The 18,078-nt window shown below is 50.6% G+C and overlaps 1 protein-coding gene across 2 annotated transcripts; it reads right to left on the bottom strand.

Moving 5' to 3' along the window:
* Window positions 1-217: 217 nt before the first annotated feature.
* Window positions 218-17,465, bottom strand: Lztr1 (leucine zipper like transcription regulator 1). Of its 2 annotated transcripts, none has more exons than XM_042666301.1 (21): window positions 17,204-17,465; window positions 16,714-16,776; window positions 15,394-15,450; window positions 10,669-10,748; window positions 10,167-10,275; window positions 9,103-9,186; window positions 8,388-8,445; window positions 7,154-7,293; window positions 6,496-6,697; window positions 6,015-6,170; window positions 5,523-5,633; window positions 4,768-4,860; window positions 4,546-4,641; window positions 4,298-4,463; window positions 3,888-4,057; window positions 3,577-3,733; window positions 2,532-2,658; window positions 2,285-2,434; window positions 1,367-1,472; window positions 1,202-1,282; window positions 218-979 (listed from the first exon to the last, which is right to left on the bottom strand). In XM_042666301.1, the coding sequence occupies exons 1-21, from the start codon at window positions 17,401-17,403 to the stop codon at window positions 863-865; spliced, it is 2,523 nt and encodes an 840-aa protein (XP_042522235.1). In that variant the 5' UTR covers window positions 17,404-17,465; the 3' UTR covers window positions 218-862. The 2 variants fall into 2 exon arrangements, with proteins under 2 accessions (XP_042522235.1, XP_042522236.1); XM_042666302.1 differs by having other exon boundaries at window positions 4,298-4,460.
* Between the last annotated feature and the right edge of the window lie 613 nt (window positions 17,466-18,078).

Below are 18,078 nucleotides of genomic sequence, written 5' to 3'. Positions count from 1 at the left end.
GGCTGGAGGGGGTGGGGGGATGAGGGAGGGACCGCTGGCCACTTCCCACAGCCATTCTCCCCTTTGTGACTGAGTGACCACATGTTGGTGGCAAGATGTTGACAACGTGGGTAAAGAATGAGGCAAGACTGGCCACACCCACATCTAAGTGTCTGCCAAGCCATGGGTCTGCACAGCTTGATGGCCCAAGACCAGCAGTGGAGACTGCCAGGAGGCATGTGTTGGTAGCATTTAATAGAGGCATATCTATGACAATAAATACTTGGGGGAGGGGGGCATCTCTGCTGACTTCCTTCTGGAAACCAGACCCAGCTCAGCTTGGCTTCCCTGTGGACTGAGAATAAACCACAGGGCTCTTAACTCCAGATCTACCATCACTGGTGCCCATTTGTGAGCTCACTGCCAGAATTCCTTATAGACTAAGGTGAGTTGTTTATCCTGGGCAGTAATTCTGGCAAGCTGCCTTCCTCCTTCCTAGAGAAAGGTCCTGATAACATGACCCAAAACTGAATCCATGACACACAGACCACAGGAACCAGGCTGAGCCTTCCAAAGCCCATGCCTGACCACAAGGCCATACCCCCAGCCTCGCTTCACTGCTGGATAGTATTCATTACTAAGCCCTGGCCTTCTGCTCAGAAGAGGATAACGGCTGAAGGCAGGGGGTCCTGTTTCACTCTGAGACCTGTCTCATTCTCAATAAAATAAGCGGCCCCTCCTGCACCTGTTGGCCCTCTCAGGAAGCTCTGAGCACCCTGGAGGTTGGCCCTAAAGGTATGACCACTCTGCATGCACAGGTGTGGTCAGGACAGTCCGCAGTGCACCAAGCAGGCAGCTTATCATGCTCCATACTGGTGGGCGCTCAGATGTCTGCACCCAGCTCTGCACACTGCTTGTCAGAGATGTGGGAGGCCAGAGAGTCTATGATGTCCAGTAATAGCTGCTGGCTGAGGGACCGAAGTGTGGGCAGCTTGGAGACCTGCACAAATGACCAAAACAAGATGGAATTAGACTCATATAAGGGTCAGAGCAGGCAGCTGAGTCTTGTTAGAGTCCAAACTGCTCAGAGCTGGGGGCTGGCTCTGAAGCGGAAGTGAGTAGTGGCCTGTGCACAGGCAGCTCTGCTTTGGCTCAGCCCCTGGCCCACACCCACTGGGGCCTGACAAGGGAGAGCAACTCTGAGGACCAGAGTGGGACTGACCTTGGTGAACTGGTGCACAATAATGTGCAGACAGTGCCGCTTCATGTCCAGTGCCTGCGTCTTGTCAGCTGCCTCCAGGATCTGCAATGGCGAGAATCTAAAACACCACCCCAACTCACCTATCCTCAATGGGGTGGCGAGACCCAAGGGCACCAGGGTTGCTACCTGCAGCACGTTCTGCACAGTTACATTCATCTCCAGGTTCTGCTTACAATATGCCTGCAGCCGGTTGTTGTAGAAGCCGTAGTAATAGGGGGCCGCAAACAGGTAGCTATGGGTGGGTTAAGGAGCTGCCAGCCAAAAGAAGCCCATCCAACTACTACTTCCCATCATCCCCTGGGAGGGTACTGCCTGACCCCTACACTCAGCTACCCCAGTCCTCCAATCCAGGGAGCAAGCCAGGCTTCTGGCTTGCTCTATAAACAACTTCTGAACCACTCAAAGGCTCAGAGAACCTAATCAAGATTTAAACAAAGCCAGGCGCTGGTGGCTCACACCAGTAATCCTAGCTACTCAGGAACCTGAGATCTGAAGATCAAGGTTTGAAGCCAGCCCAGGCAGAAAAGTCCGGTGAGACTCTTATCTCCAATTAACTACTCAAAAACCAGAATTGGCACTGTGGCTTAAAGTGGGAGAGTGCTAGCCTTGAAAAAAAGAGCTCAAGGGCAGTGCCTAGGCCCTGAGTTCAAGCCCCAAGACTGACCAAAAAAAAAAAAAAGATTTAAACAAAAACCCTCTGCTTCCTATATATACATTTACAGAGACACAATAGCCAGATGGGTACCCTTGCACCATGTTCAAACTCCACTGAAATGAAGGATGAGAAATGACTTGTCTGTTCACCTGGCACACAGAATAACTGACCCATTGTTCCATCCATCCTGGCTACAAACCCCTCCTGGCTAGCTGCTTTCAGGGCTCTTAGGAAACACTAGGCTTAGCACCAGGCACTGGAAAATCCTCCAAAGTGAGGCACTAGACCATAATCGCCTTGCAAAACAGGACAGCTGGATCCTGAAGGGCTCAGGTGGGCTATAATTTCCTCCCTTATGACCTAGGAGCACCCTCAGGGTATAAGGATGCAGTGAGTCCTCGGGTGGCATGTTGACCTCGCCATAGTAAATGTAGCGCAGCATGGACTCAAAGGCCTGCCTGCTGGGCACCATCTCCCCAATGGAGATGTTCACCTGCCCATCCTCGGGCATGAAGGACCGGAACATAGCCTCAAAGTAACTGCAAATAGGGTGAAACACATTCAAGTCTTAGGTGAGCAAAGCCAGCATCTTGACCCTGCCCTCCTCCCACCCTCCCTCACAGGCCCTCAACCCACCTAGAGCGAGCAGCTAGGATGGCCTTGTGGGCTGGCCTTGGGTGGCCATCTAGCAGCAGTGTGATGTCACAGAACTCTGCACCTGCTCCCTCCAGATATGCCTTCATGTCCTGGATTAGAGATGTGCCTAGGGGAATGTGGAGAGACCTAAGCAAGTGGCCCTACTCTCCAACAGATCTTGAGTTATGGGGCTGATTTGTATTCCAGCCTGAAGTCACCCTGGGCACCATCTCTCCACACTGTCCATGTTGTTGCCCTGCACAAAGCTTCTCCAGGCCAGAATGTGCCACCTGCTTCCATTCTCTTCTTCCCTCAGCCTCTCAGGTTGACTAAAGTAGCCCCCAACATGGCCTTTAGACCTGCCACCTATAAATCTACAACATGGCCCACTGTGCCCTCCTCCCAGCTTCAAGCTGGGCTTTCAGCCCATCAGTGTTCTGTGGCCACTCCAGGTGTCACCAAAAGCCAGTGGTCAGCACAGGCTCCAAGGGGAAGGAGGAAGGAGCCTGTGGTTTACCTTCCAAATTGGGTAAAGAGGGCTGGGAAGGTGGCTCAGTGGTAGAGCGCTTGCCTTGCATGCCTGAGGCCCTGGGTTCCATTCCTCAGCACCACATAAGCAAAAAGAAAAAAGCCAGAAGTGGCGCTGTGGCTCAAGTGGTAGAGTGCTAGCCTTGAGCTGAAGAGCTGAGGGACAGCGCCCAGGCCCAGAGTTCAGGCCCCACGACTGGACCCAAAAACAAAAAAACAAAACAAAACCAAATTGGGTAAAGAGAAATAAGAGGAGCAATCACACCTGACTCTCCAGCTAGAGCACTACCCAGGTCACCCCCAGAAATGGTTTGCTGGTAGTCTGCTCTGGAAAGCCTTGTGGGTTTGAGGGTTCTTCAAAGAAAACTGCAGTGCCCTTGTACCCAGAAACACTTGGGGCACAGTCACCCCCTGACCCAAGGGCCTGACAGGTAGGTGCTCTTTATGGTTCCTTAGTTCCTACCCAAGATGAACACCATCCCTCCCAAATTCCAGGACAGAAACAAGGGTTACTTACCGATGTCCACAGGCTGATCTGAAGGGGTGCGAGGGGGTGGCTGCTGCTTCCGCCGCACAATCTCCACAATCAGTGGGGATGAGAGGTGCTCAAACTCCTTCATCATGATCACCTGGTTGAAGTGGGACTCCTTCACCACGAAGTTCAGGCAGTGCTCCTGGGACAGACAGGCCCAAGCAGGCAAGCAGGATCAGGCCAAGGGACACAAGCTAGGCAGGGAGCTTGCAAATGGGGAGCAGGTTAAGGACTCAATGTGAGTACTTCTCCCTCCCTCCAAGGGGAGCCCAGGCCGGTGGGCACTCCAGCTGCACCTTGAGCTGTCCCAGCTGTAGCCTGGCAGCACTTTCACACACAACCAGCACATTCTGCAGGTCCACAGAGGCCTCAATATACTGGCGACACAGCTGCTCTAGGCGGCTTAGCTGGAAGCTCAGGGCCAGTTTGTACACATCCATGATGAGCAGCACATCTTCCACATGGCCTACACACAAGAGTCCTTGAGAGACCTGGAGCGGAGGGCCTGGGAATAGGGCCCAGAGCTTCCTCCTTAGATGAGTGTGGGACAGAGCTCCTAGTGGCAGCGGGGCCATTTTCCAGCTGCTGTGATCTGAGGTGATAATGGTGACAGAGCCTGTACTTAGAGGGTCCCATCTATAAAGCAGGCCTAGGAGCACCTTGCCTCCCACTCTGCTGACCACTCCCACCCACAGCCCACTCAGACCTTTTCGTGGGTACTTGATCTTGTCAGTGTAGAGGAACTGCATGAGCACCTCAAAGGGCTGGGCCTCGGCCTCCCGGATGGCCACTCGTAGCAGGGGTGGGCGTGCCCCCCCTATGGCTGCACCAGAGACCTCCTTGGGAGTCAAGGTCACCTCCTCCTCCAGCTTCTGAGGGGAAGAAGGAACTCAAGAATACCCAAGGACCAACAGATACAGCTATCCAGCCAAGGGAGATCAGGGAAGAACTCACCTGGGCCAGCCACTCTCGTGCCTGAACGATCTTCCTGCGAAGCCAGCGGCTTCGTGCAGTAACAATGGCCACATGGCCCTGCACACACTCCTCCTTCTAGAGGAAGGAAAATGTGTGGGTGAAGGGCACAGGACCCTGCCCCAGGGGGGGGCACCACTGGAGGGCCAGTTTTGCCTCTGAGAACCCATGCTCCCACCCTGTAGGCATAGGAAGGGCACCCACCTCCCCCAGCACGAACTCCACGTCACAGAATTGCCGGCTCTCCCACAGCCGCCCATAGTCTTCATGCAGCGTGCACTTAGGGTAACAGGAGAACTGTGGAAGGAGACACCAGTGTTGCTTGTTTGTTGTCACCAACAACAGGGTCAGGAGACAAGGCAGGCCTTACTGGGGGGAGAGGGAGCAGGACTGTCCCCTCTGTCCTGTGTGAGGAGGGGTTCCCACTACCACACTTGCCTTCAAGGGCCCAGGCTTTGGCAGGGCTACGCTGTCTCCACTCTGTACCTGGACCCAGGAACTCATACTGGCCCCGTCCCACATCCCATCTCTCCAGAGGACTGTCCCTGGCACCATGGTTTTCTGGGACCCCTGCCCTGACCACCTTCTCCTCTAAACCTAGTTAAGGGGCTACCAAAGGAAGCCTCTGCCATGTCCTCTGGGGTGGGGGGGGGGAGTGGGGGGGATTGAAGCCCTCACTTGGCCTGGCTCCCTCTACTGTTTCTGCTCAGAGCTCTCTGTGTGCCCCCACCCTGCTCTGAAGCTGAGACTACCCCAAGTGTCACCTCAGCCTGTCCTCAGTCTGGAATCCCCCACCCCACTACAGACCTCTCAGAGAAGCTTCTGTCTTCCAGGTTAGGCCAGCAACAAGCACCATGGCACAAGTCCACTTCCACCTTCCCACCCTCTAGGCCTCCTTCATTCCCTATCACTGGGGTCTGGCTACCCCAGCAGCCCCTAGAGATCCATAAGCAGCACACCTGAAACCTGTACATCTCCCCACTCCGGATGTTGTTGTCCACTGTCCCCCCAAAGATGTACATGGCATCAGAGATGACAGCAGCCGCATGGAAGAGCCTCCCACTGGGCAACTGGGGAGGACAACATAGAAGACAAAGGGTAAGGCAAGTGTCAGCAATGGGGCTGGCTGGAGCCAGGCTGTGAATGGGGACATGTCTCCACCTGGCAGCAAAGAGCCCAAGCCCTGGGGCAGATGGGCTATGAAGATCCCACAGTGAGCAGAATACCAGCCCAAGCTGCTACTCTGGCCCCAGATAGCAAAGAATGGGATCCCAGGGCCCTGGTTTGTCCATCAGGACTTGGCCTCAAAGAGCTATGCCTGTTTCACTATGCAGACCACGCCCCCTCCGTCAAGCATGTCTGGGCTTTGGACTAGATTTCCATTTGTGGGAAGTTGATCACATCCTTCTGCAGAGGTTGATGGAGCTTGTGCTAGGGTCCCCAAGCCTTACTTCTGATGCTGGCTGGGCAGGCTGCTTAGCTGAAGTAGTACCAAAATCCAAACCAAACACATCTCGGGACTTCTTGAAGCCACCTCGCTCCTCAGAGGTCAGGGTAGGAAGTTCCTCGGAAGCAGAAGCCCGCTCAGGCACCTCAGCCCCACCAACCTGGTGGCAAGAGAAAGGCAGGAAGTCAGGAGACAGTCAGCAAGAGGAGCCACAGGCGGAGGGATGCAGGACAGCAACACAGGAGAGGATGAGGGAGATTATCACACACCAGGTTGTAGGAATGTAAAGGCAAGAGGGCTGGAGGGACAGAGCCTCAAGGGTTCTGGCCCTATTTTTCTAGAACTTTCTGGAGCCTGGGACTCCCTGAGGCTGGGAGCCTGGGATGGAAGTCATCAGCTTCCAGTCAGTAGGTCAGGACCCCCACCCCATCCCTTTACCCTGCCAGGAACTCCTACCCCAACACCTGTAGCTTGGCAACACGTACCTCACTGTCAGAGCTAGGCTGCACCACTTCCCAGGTCTGGAAGTCCACATCATAGCAATGCAACTCGTTAGGCAGTGTGTTGTCAGCTGCACCCCCAAATACATAGAGGTGGCGGTCAAAGGCTACCATAGTGTGACCATACCGCCGCTGTGGGGGTGGCGGGGAGCCCCGGAGCAGGTGCTCAGTAGGGATGCGTGTCCACCTAGGAGAACATGATAATGAATCAGTACTGGCATCAAGGCTCTGCTTCCTCCTGCATACTCCCTACTACAGGCCCCCCTCTGAAGTCTATCTGTGGTCTCTGTAGAGACCAGCCCAGGGTACAAAGGCCTGAAGCTATACCCTTTGTCAGATGTGTGTGCCCAGAATTCCTTGCCTTATTTATTTAGCTCTGCAACCACCCCTTCCCAGCTTCATACAGCCCACTATGGCTCAGTGTCAGGAAGTGTGAGGCTTTGGAACACTTTGGAACTCTGGCCCAGGCTCTATCTTGCTGAACCATAGCTATACTCAGAGGGGCCTGCAGGGGGTGCCACATATCCCTACTCCAGGCTGAATGTTCCTGTTGTTTGTGGGAGCTTGGGAAAACAAGACAAAAATGACTGCCGGACATAGGTATGAGCATTAATCAAGCTCCATTCGAAATCAGGACACTCACGTCTTATCCTTGAATTCAAACTGGAAGAGGTTGTTGGTTATCTTGGCTCCACTCTGTCCTGAGAACACAAACATCTTGTCCCTGCACACCGCTACAGGGAAGTTGCAGCAAGATGGTGGAATCTCACCACTCTGGGCTACCTGGGGTAGGGGGTGTAGTTCAGCCAGGGCCTCACAGGACCTTGGCTCACTCTTCCATGTTCTTTTTCTTAGCTTTTTCACTCTAGGCCTCAGTGCTGTCCCTGAACTTTTTTGCTCAAAGCCAGCACTCTTCCACTTGAGGCACAGCTGTGTTTCAGGCTTTTTGCTGATTAATTGGACATAATCTCATGGACTTTCCTGTCCTGGCTGGCCTCGAATGGAAATCCTCATATCTCAGTAGCTAGGACTATAGGTCTACAGGTGTGAGCCACTGGGGGTGAGCCCAGCTGGGAACGTTATTGTTAAAACTTCTTTTGTAAATGAAGGTTCACAGACTCATATTTTGCTGAATGGCTAGTAGTCCCACCTTAGCCACTTCATGGACCCACCTTAGAGCTGAAATCATCAGAGCCTAAAATCAACATTTTTCCAAGGGAAAGAAGGCAGTGAGCAGGACAATGGATGGCACGCTGCTCTTATTATGTTCAAATAGTAGTGAATGAACGCTGAGTGTTGGTGGCTCACACCTATAATCCTAGCTACCCAGAAGACTGAGATCTGAGGATCACAATTGAAAGCCAGCCCAGTCAAGAAAGTTTGTGAGACTCTTATCTCCAATTAAGCACCAAAAAGCCAGAAGTGGAGCTATGGCTCAAGTGGCAGAGTACTAATCTTGAGCAAAAAAGCTCAGGGACAGCACTGAGGCCTAGAGTTCAAGTCCCTGGACAGGCAGGCATGCACACACATCTACACACACACACACACACACACACACACACACACACACACACACACACACACACACACACGAGTGGATTAGACCAAGATTACATCTGTTCATCACATTTGGCACTGTGCTTGTCCAGGGCTCAAAGAGCCCCCATCTTCCCACCCCAGTGCTGCTAGGGACATTGCACCCTGAACCCCAGAGCTGCTGTCTTTAGTCATCACCCAATTGCTGTTAGGGGTGTAGGCTAGGAGGACATTAGGGAAGGAGGAAGGCTTCATTTTGGCAAAGGGAAGAAACAATCTCTGCCACATGGCACTTGGTTTCCAATGGCCCCTCATCCATGTCTATACTATGACTCCCTTACCTCCTCCCAACACGTGAGTTCACGGTCCTGGAGGCCAATTGTCCACATGTCGTTCAACCTACATCATGACAAACAGATTAAGATACTTTAGGTTTGGCTGTCAGGTGGGTCTGGGCCTGGCCAGGAGGGATGTGGGTCAGGAGACTGCTGTGTAGCCATGAGGGAGGAACATCAATGGGAAGAAAGGCACTTCATGAGAGCCATGCCATGCCAGGTCCTCTGCACATCCTGGACAGAATGAAACAAGGCTAGCCCCTACTCAGTTGTCCTCTTGGGGTAGGGAAACATGAATGGACAGCACAACTGCATCTGCTACTTTTGAAATCAGAAATAAATACTCCAGTAAAATGAACTTTTGAAATAAGGAAGAAAATATCTCTAACAAAGCAGAAATCGGGGGCTGGGGCTAAAACCCACTGCTGCTGTCTCTCCAACTTGCTGGACTTTCTGAGTTCCTCCTCCCTAAGGTCTGGAGTATCCTCATCCCAATGGGTCCTCACTCAAGAGACCCTAGGGTTGGCTAGGGCTCCACTCACTAGACTCACAGTTATTTGTCCTAAAATCTCTTCCTTCTATAACCTTTCCTGAGAAACCCCAAAATGATGCTCAAAATTGATAAGCCAAGCTTCCCAGTTGGAGCTCTTGAATGCCAAAGAGATTGACTCTGCCCAACAGTACATTCAGAGATGGGTAAATAGGTCAAGTCACTGCCTACCTGGCATTGCCATCATAGCCAGCGAAGACCCACAGCTTGTCACTGTACACAGTGGCCCCATGGGCTGATCTGGCAACAGGCAACCTGCAGCACAAAGGAGAAAGTAAGAAAGGATGTTTGCAGGAGAGGCCAGATGTGTGCCACATGGGCACAGAGCCCCATGTGGTAGCATAGAGGCCACAAATGAGCAGGTGGAACCACATCCGCCTGACTGCTGGGGAAACAAGCAATAGCACCAAATATTGGTTTCATGAAGTCTGAGGAGCAGCTGAATAAAATATTCAGATGTAGCTGGACACTCAGTAGCTCACACCTGAAACCCTAGCTACTCATGAAATTGATATCTGAGGATCGTGGTTCAAAACCAGCCTGGGCAGGAAAGTCTGTGACACTTTTTTGTGTATACCAGTCCTGGAGCTGGAACTCAGGGCCTGGACACTATCCCTGAGCATTTTTTGCTCAAAGCTAATGCTTCACCACCTGAGCCGCAGTTCCACTTAAAACTTGTTGGGAGTTTATTGGAGATAAGAATCTTACAGACTTTTCCGTCCAAGCTGGCTTCAAGCCACAATCCTCAGATCTCAGCCTCCTGAGTAGCTAGGATTACAGGTATGAACCACCAACACTCAACTTAATTCTGTGAGAATCTTACCTGCAACTAACCACAATAAATAAAAGAAATAAAATAAAATAAACCTGGAAAGTGGTGTTATACTCAAGTGGTAGAGTGCTAGTCTTGAGCAAAAAACCAAACAAAAGCTAAAGCTTTGAGTTCAAGCCCCATTACCAGCACAAGAATAAATAAATTAAATAAGTTCAGATGTAGGACTGGGATGTGACTCAATTGTAGACCACTACCCTAGCATGTGAGGAACTGAGTTCAATCCCCATACAGGCACAACATCTATTCCCATCTGGGTCTCTTCTGAAAGAAGAGGATCTACAGAGAGCAGGGAACAGAAGTAGGTAGTGAGAACTAGTGTTTATCACTCTTTCCTGTCTACTGAGTGCTCTTGTGTGTCTCCCAGCCTCAGGCTGTTAAGTACGACAACAAAGTCTCTTACCGCCCTTCAATTTTCCACTCTGTCCACTGACCAGTTGCAAACTTGTATTCAAAGAGGTCATTTTTATTCTTCAAGTTAGAATTGGAATAAATGTCTCCAGTGTAGCCTCCTAGGTAGAGAGAGAGCAAGAGTCACATCCCAAACACTGCCAAAGTCTTCAAGTACCAGGTCCTGGGGCCACAGAAAACTCACAAACTGAGACTCCATGCACAAATCTGTTGGGCACAACTGCCTACCTGCAGCCCTGCCTATGCTGGACTCTGGAGACACAGAGTTGAGCAGGATACCATGTCCTGCCCTAGCCACCACAACCCTGGGAGCTCGGGACCAATGAGGAAAAGGACCTCCCACCCAGCACAGGAATTCAGAGCAGGCCAGTGGACCGAGCAGAGGGGACAGAGAACAGGTGCCAGACATAGAACATGAAGATACCATGTTGGGAGGGGTTGGCAGGAAGACAGGGTATCTGCAGGCCCAGGAAAGGCAAAAGGCTACTACTCACCAAAGACAAACATACTGCTCCCATAGACAACAGCTGAGTGGTGATAGCGGGGTGCTGGTGGGGTACCAGTTGTAAAGGCTCTAGAGTAGTTACAAGGGCCAAGTCAGCAGAGGTCAGCTAGACGGTCCATGCCCCACCCCCCAAGGGATGCCCCTTCTCTCCCCTTCTGGCTTTCTGGCTTCCATTTATGTATTTGTTTGTTTATTGTTGGTCATGGAGCATGAACTCAGGGTATGGGTGCTGTCCCTGAGCTTTTTTTGCTCAAAGCTAGGGCTCTCACACTTTGAGCCACAGCTCCACTTCTGGTTTTCTGGTGGTTAATTGGCGATAAGAATCTCAAGGACTTTCCTGCCTGGGCTGTCTTTGAACCAGGATCCTCAGATCTCAGCCTTCTGGGTAGCTAGGATTACAGGCATTAGCCACCAGCTCCTGGCCCTTTTATTTATTTTCACTCTTTGAAACAGGGTTTTACTATGGTGCCCAGCCTGGTCACACAAACTTGTGGGCTTAAGTCATCCTCCAATCTCATCCTCCCAAGTCACTGGGACTACAGAATGCACAACAGATACATTTATGTTTTCAAAGGTGATAGTTTCCATTATAAAAACTTCTGAAATATCAATATGAAAAGAATCAAAGTGACAGGCATTAAAACTCTTAGAAAATCCTATTGCCAAAAACTACTACCAGCCAGGCGTTGGTGACTCACATCTATAATCCTAGCTACTGAGAAGGCCAATATCTGAGGATCTTGGTTCAAAGTCAGCCTGGGCAGGAAAATCTCAGGACCAGCACACACAAATAACTACCAATACCTGGATGTAAAAGATCCATACTTCTCCCTCCATATTTATGAGTCTGAGAATTTAATTTTTCTGGTAGGCAAGCATTTTACCACTTCAGCCATACCCATCCCTTTTTGGTTTTTGAGCTTTTCAATTAGGGTCTTGCATTATTGTTACTGCAAACTGTGATTCTCCTGTTTCTAATCTCTGGGGAATTTTTAAATTTTCTAATTCTTTTGCCAGTTCTGGGGCTTGAACTCAGGGCTCCAATGCTGTTTCTGAGCTTTTTTTTTTTTTTTTTTTTTGTCAGGCACTGCCCCTGAGGTTTTTTTGCTCAAGGCTAGTGCTCTACCACTTTGAGCCACAGCTTATTCATAGTTTTCAGGTGTTAATTGGGGATAAGAGTCTCATGGACTTTCTTTGCTCAAGGCTATTACTCTACCAAATGAGCTATAGCTCTACTTCTTGCTTTGTCCAAGTTAACTGAAGATAAGAGTCTTACTGACTTTCCTGCCTGGGCCGGCTTTTAAGCAGTGATCTTCAGATCTCAGCCTCCTGAGTTGTTTGAATTACAGGCATGAGCCACTGGTACCAGCTTCTGGGTTTTGTTTTGTTTTCTTTTGTCCACTGTGAAGCTTTAACTCTGGGCCTAGACACTGTCTCTGAGCTTTTCAGCTCAAGATGAGAGCTCTACCACTTGAGCCACAGCACCACTTCCAGTTTTCTGATATTAATTGGAGATAAGAGTCTCACAGACTTTCCTGCCAGGGCTGGCTTTGAACCAAGATCCTCAAATCTTAGCCTCCTGACTAGCTAGAATTACAGGCATGAGCCATGAGCGCCTGGCTTGCCCAAATTTTTTTTTTTTTTTTGTGGTCGGTTGTGGGGCTTGAACGTTGGGCTTGGGTGCTGTCCCTCAGCTCTTCAGCTCAAGGCGAGCGCTCTATTGCTTGAGCCACAGCGCCACTTCCGGTTTTCGAGTGGTTTATTGGAGATAAGAGTCTCAGGGACTTTCTTGCCCGGGCTGGCTTTGAATTGCGATCCTCAGATCTCAGCCTCCTGACTAGCTAGGATTACAGGCATGAGCCACCGGCACCTGGCAATGCCCACAAATTTTTAATGGCAGACATTTTGTAATTTTGATTTGCAGCTAGACCGTAAAATATGACTAGGTCTTTCTGCCACCCTAGGATCACTGACCAGTATCATTCTTTGTAGCTATGCCTCATAAGGGCCCTAAATTTTACTTACTGAATTAAAAAAAATTGTACCACTTGATCAGAGTTACTTATTTTCTAGGTTTTATACTTAAGTAATTTCTGTGTATTTGTTTTATGCCAATACTAGGGTTTGAATTCATGGCATAGGCACTGTCCTTGAGCTTTTGTGCTAAAGGCTAGCACTCTACTACTTGGAGCCACAGTTCCATTTCCAGCTTTTTGTAGTTAATTGGAAATTAGAGTCTCATGAATTTTCTTGCCCAGGCTGGCTTTGAACTGTAATCCTCAGATTTCAGCCTCCTGAGTAGCTAAGATGATAGGTGTGAATCATTGGTGCCCAACTTCTGCGCGCGCGCGCGCGTGTGTGTGTGTGTGTGTGTGTGTGAATCAAATTTTTCTGGCTTCAAAATTCTCCTGCATCAGCCTCCTCAGTGCTGGGATTACAGATGTATACCAGATGTATGCCTGGCTACACTTACGCAATTTGTGCCAATACCAGACCTTGAACTCAGGACCTAGGCACAGTTCCTTAGCTTTTCTACTCCAGGCTGATTCTCTACCACTTGATCCATACGTACACTTCCGGCTTTCTGCTGGTTAATTGAACATGTGTCTTGTGGCTTTCCTGCCTGCGCTGGCTTTGAAACTTGGTTCTCCGATCTCAGCCTCCTGGATAGCTAGGATTACAGGCATGAGCCACTGGTACTGGCCACTTAAACAATTTTTGATAAAGAACTGTGAAGTAAACCGGGTACCGGTGGCTCACACCTGTAATCCTAGCTATTCAGGAGGTTGAGATCTGAGGATCACGGTTCAAAGCCAGTCCAGGCAGGAAATTCCGTGAGACTCTTATCTCCAATAAACCACTAGAAAACCGAAAGTGGTTCTGTGGCTCAAGTGGTAGAGAGCTCGCCTTGAGCTGAAGAGTGCAGGGACAGCGCCCAAGCCCAGAGTTCAAGCCCCATGACCGACCAAAAAAAAAAAAGAATTGTGAAGTATTCACAGTGATTTTTACAACTTAGTCAAAAGTTGGGATGCAGGGCTGGGAAGTTGGCTCAGTGGTAGAGCACTTGCCTTGCATGCCTGAGGCCCTGGGTTCAATTCCTCAGCACCACATAAACAAAAAAGAAAAAACCCGGAAGTGGCGCTGTGACTCAAGTGGTAGAGCGCTAGCCTTGAGCTAAAGAGCTGAGGGACAGCGCCCAGGCCCAGAGTTCAGGCCCCATGACCGGACCCAAAAAAAAAGTTGAGATGCAGTTTGTGGTAGAGCACTTGCTTAGTATGCACAAGGCTCTGAATCTGATCCTCAGTGCTGAAAAAGTTACTCATTAAAAGATAGAGCTGGGCGCCAGTGGCTCATGCCTGTAATCCTAGCTACTCAGGAGACTGAGATCTGAGGACTGCGGTTCAAAGCCAGCCCGGGCAGGAAAGTCCATGAAACTCTTATGTCCAATAAACACTCAGAAAACCAGAAGTGGCACTGTAGCTCAAGTGGTAGAGTGCTAGCCTTGAGCTGAAGAGCTGAGGGACAGTGCTCAGGCCCAGAGTTCAAGCCCCACGACCGACCAAAAAAAAAAAAAAAAAAAAAGTTAGCTGTAGGGGCTGGGAATGTAGCTTAGTGGTAGAGAACTTGCCTAGCATGCATAAGGCCCTGGGTTCAATTCCTCAGTACTACATAAACAGAAAAAGGCAGAAGTGGTGCTGTGGCTCAAGTGGTAGAGTACTAGCCTTGAGCACAGAGAGGCTCAAGGACAGTGTCCAGGCTCTGAGTTCAAGCCCCAGAACTGACAACAACAACAACAACAAAAAAAAAAAGTAGTTTTATTATAAAGTTGACTGTGAAAGAAAAGGCAGTCACTGTTGCCCAGAGCAGTGTTCCTACGCAGGAGTGGGTGACAGCCAGTGAGGAAGGGTCCTGCATAATTCTGAGCCCCGAAATACTCCTCTGCCAAATGGGGACAATGAGACCTCATCCCAAAGGGCTGTTGGAAATCAAGAGGATATTCTACAGACCAGAGTGTAACAGCACAAAGTATAGGCCTGTGTTTCTGTGTAACTAGATGGTATTGCTTAGGAAGCCCAGTATTTTCTGCCCCTTCAGCCTAGTAAGTCCCTGTAAACTATGAGCTGCTTCCAGATAGGGCTGCTGAGCTGAGCACAAAGGGAATCTATCTTTTGCCCAAAGCCACACAGCTGAAGAGGGCATCTGTGGGAGGGTGGTGGAGAGGGTTTATATGTTGTCCACTGCCTGTGTGGGTCTCCTGACAGATGATGGGCCACATGGGGCAAAGACAAGACAGGAAGCATTTCTGCCAGCCTCTTGGTGACATTCTTTACTGGTACAGAATCAATCCTGGAAAAACTCACTAGTCACAGCTCATCCTTGTCCTGATCAGATCTCATAGCAGCCCCCGACTCAAGAGAAGGTCTGGTGATTGAAGGGCTCTGTATGGTCAGAATTTGGGGGTCTACAACTGGACCAAATAGACACCCTCCCTTAGTTAACAGGATTCAAAATAATCTGTACTTGTGTCAGGGACAGACACCCAGGAGAGGGAAAAGAGCACTAAGAAGCTATGGGCTTGACACCCAGGGGCCCTGTCTCTCTTCCATGCTTGTCTCTGGCTCTCCATAATAAGCTAACTCTGTTAAGTCAACCCAGCCTACCACTGGATTCTGGAAGGAATGGCAGAGTCCTGGCTCACAAGGGGGCTGCCTACCTGCACCAAGAGCAGTCCTTCACATCGAACCGTAGAAGATCATTGAGCATTGTCTTTCTGAAAGGCAGCCAGAGAGAAGGTTGCATTGGGTACATAAGCTTTGTAGGATATTGTCCCAGGGCATATCCGGGGATATGACCCTGGAGATGGGCACAATATGTACCTGGGGTGGGGGTGGGGTCAGCAGGAACGGCAGGCTGACTCACTAACTCCTGGACCTAGCCAATGCTAGGCAATCAGCCAATAACCAAAGGACAGAAGTGGTGACCACAAGGAGCCCCCCCCCCCAGTTGATGTGGGTACCAGGGCTGCCACACAGCCAGAAGAGAGCACAGACTTTGCCTTAGCAGAGATGATAGATTATAACCAATATCTGTGTGTCTTAGAGGACAAATGGAGGTGATCAGAGACTAGGGGCCAGGGAAAGTTCTTACAAAGAACATCAAAAGAGAAGGAAAAAGTATAGGAAGGAGGAAATAGTACAAAAGGCTGTGCAGGAGGGTTGAAACTCTAAGTGTAGTAAGGCAGTCAGAGTGGCCTGGGGCCACAAAGGGACAGGGCCGAGGAGCAGTGAGTGTACATGTATGTAAGCCTCACTAACAGTCACGAGTCCTGAGCTTTTAATCAGAGGTTGGGAGATATCCAGGGATATGTGCCAAAAAAAAAACACACATTCTGATTTGCATTCACAAATGTGTCACTGTGCCTGCTCTTAGGTAAAAATTGTGAAGATGGGCTATGTAAGGGAATCAGGCCCTTCTGCCCAGTCTGCAAGTCTTGATACAGTCCTGAATATCCATCCCATCCCAAATCAACAACCTCTTCACCACCAGGACCGAGGTTGCAGTGATTTTCCTAGGCTTTGGGCCAGGTACTGGGACTGAAAGGTGGGACTAGGACTTATGGGTAGGACCAACCCTTAACACAAAGAAACCAGCCTCAAGTTAACTGGTGGCAGTTCATGTGAATGGAGTGTGCCCACCAACAGAATATCAGGTCATTTGATCTGCCAGGAGTTTATAGCAATGCAGGTAAAACCTTCATAAGTCAAACATGCAGAAAATAAAACTGTGTTTTCTCTATCATTTGGCTGTAAGGTGCACATATGGACAAAGTTCAGAGGGAAGGGGTGGAGGGCAGGGTCTTATTTTAACTTTTACTATGATCTGAAAGGTAAGTGCAGAGAACCTCACAGGTGTAAAAGCTGGGGTTTTCAGTGCTTAGCTAATGTCTAGAAGGTCAGCAGTGACGCTCTGCAGGCCGTCTCGGACCACAAGACTTCTCTCTATAGGGTCTAAAAACCCAGATGCTCAGACTCACCCATTGTCTCCACCAAAAACGTAGATGGCATCTTTATATGCCACCACCGTGTGCTTGCTGCGCCTAGAATGAAAGAAAGTGTGGAGAGTACTGAGGCCAGTACCCAAGTGGGCAGCATCCAAAGAATAGGACTGCACATGGGTCTGCCACAGAAGATGGATGACACCTCTCCACTACCAAGATGTGCAGAACAAAATCCTAAATTACTCTCAAGGAACCTACACGTGGGGGTGTCTGACACCACCCTGGATGTCCCACCCCACCGCACAATTTGTTGAACCCAAACGGGAGACACAACAGTTCTAGTATCCTGCCCAGGGTCACCACCTGTGGGACTTCCTCCTCTGCTCCAGCCATCACTAACTAGCCCAATACCAGATCTTACTCCAAACTAACACCTCTGGGTCTCGTCCCTAGACCCCGCCCTAAGACCGCCCCAAATGACATCCCCGCTCCCCGTGCCCGCAGAATTTCCTCCACCTCGCCATACCGGGCACCCACGAACTCGTCGCAGGGTGGGAGGCGCCGCCAGCGATGCACTGTTTCGAAGGGCCCGAAGTTGAGCGTCAGGTACTCAACACTGTCTGAGCAGCTGTGGTCAAAATCCACACTCGGAGCTACTTTGGAGCGTGCCCCACTTGCCAGGGCCCCGGCCCCTATCGGGCCCCCGGAGCCACCCGGCCCAGCCATGTCGGGTCCACTCCGGGCTGGCCACCGGGTCCGCAGGATTTGCGGCCACCGCCCCGGCAGCCCAGAAGAACCACATTTCCCAGCAAGCTCTGCTCTAATGGCGTGGCACTTCCGGCTGGTGTCCCACTTCAGGCATCCCACACTTCCGGATAAGCTTACTAATTAAGGTACTGCGGCCCAGCGCGGAACCTGGCTGCGAGCTCATAACATTCCGGGAAGCCTTTCTGGTCAAAGCAAACGCGGCGTCCCAACACTGGGACTTCCCAGAGCCTGCCAGCCTCAGGCCACCTGCGGATGCTCAGCGGCTTCGGACCCAAGGTTCCCGGCATGCCTGTCTGCACGTAACTACCGCTTGCATCTTCCGTCGATCCCAGGATCCCGGCTGGCGGGTTCCGAGCTCGACTGCAGTGCGACTCTCCTCGTTCTGCTTGACCCACTTATCCCTGGTCCCACGTGGCTTCCCTCGCCCCCTGGCTGGGAAGCAGCAGGTCGCCGAGCCTCTGGAATTTCCCCAGACACGCACACACATTTAATAGCAGACTTCGCTTCTTCACCTGTGACATGGGTTCAGAAAGCTCCGCCTATATAAGTAGCATGGTGTGACAGGACCTAGATTCTACAATTCCCCAAAAGTCAGACGTAAACTGCCTCCCACCTATGAAGAATTTCTTATCT

This window comes from Dipodomys spectabilis, unplaced genomic scaffold, assembly GCF_019054845.1.
Source record: "Dipodomys spectabilis isolate Male_0828 unplaced genomic scaffold, ASM1905484v1 ptg000363l, whole genome shotgun sequence".
Classification (NCBI taxonomy): Eukaryota; Metazoa; Chordata; class Mammalia; order Rodentia; family Heteromyidae; genus Dipodomys; species Dipodomys spectabilis.
Note: the sequence above shows the minus strand (reverse complement) of the source record. Positions and strands in the feature narration are given on the sequence as shown.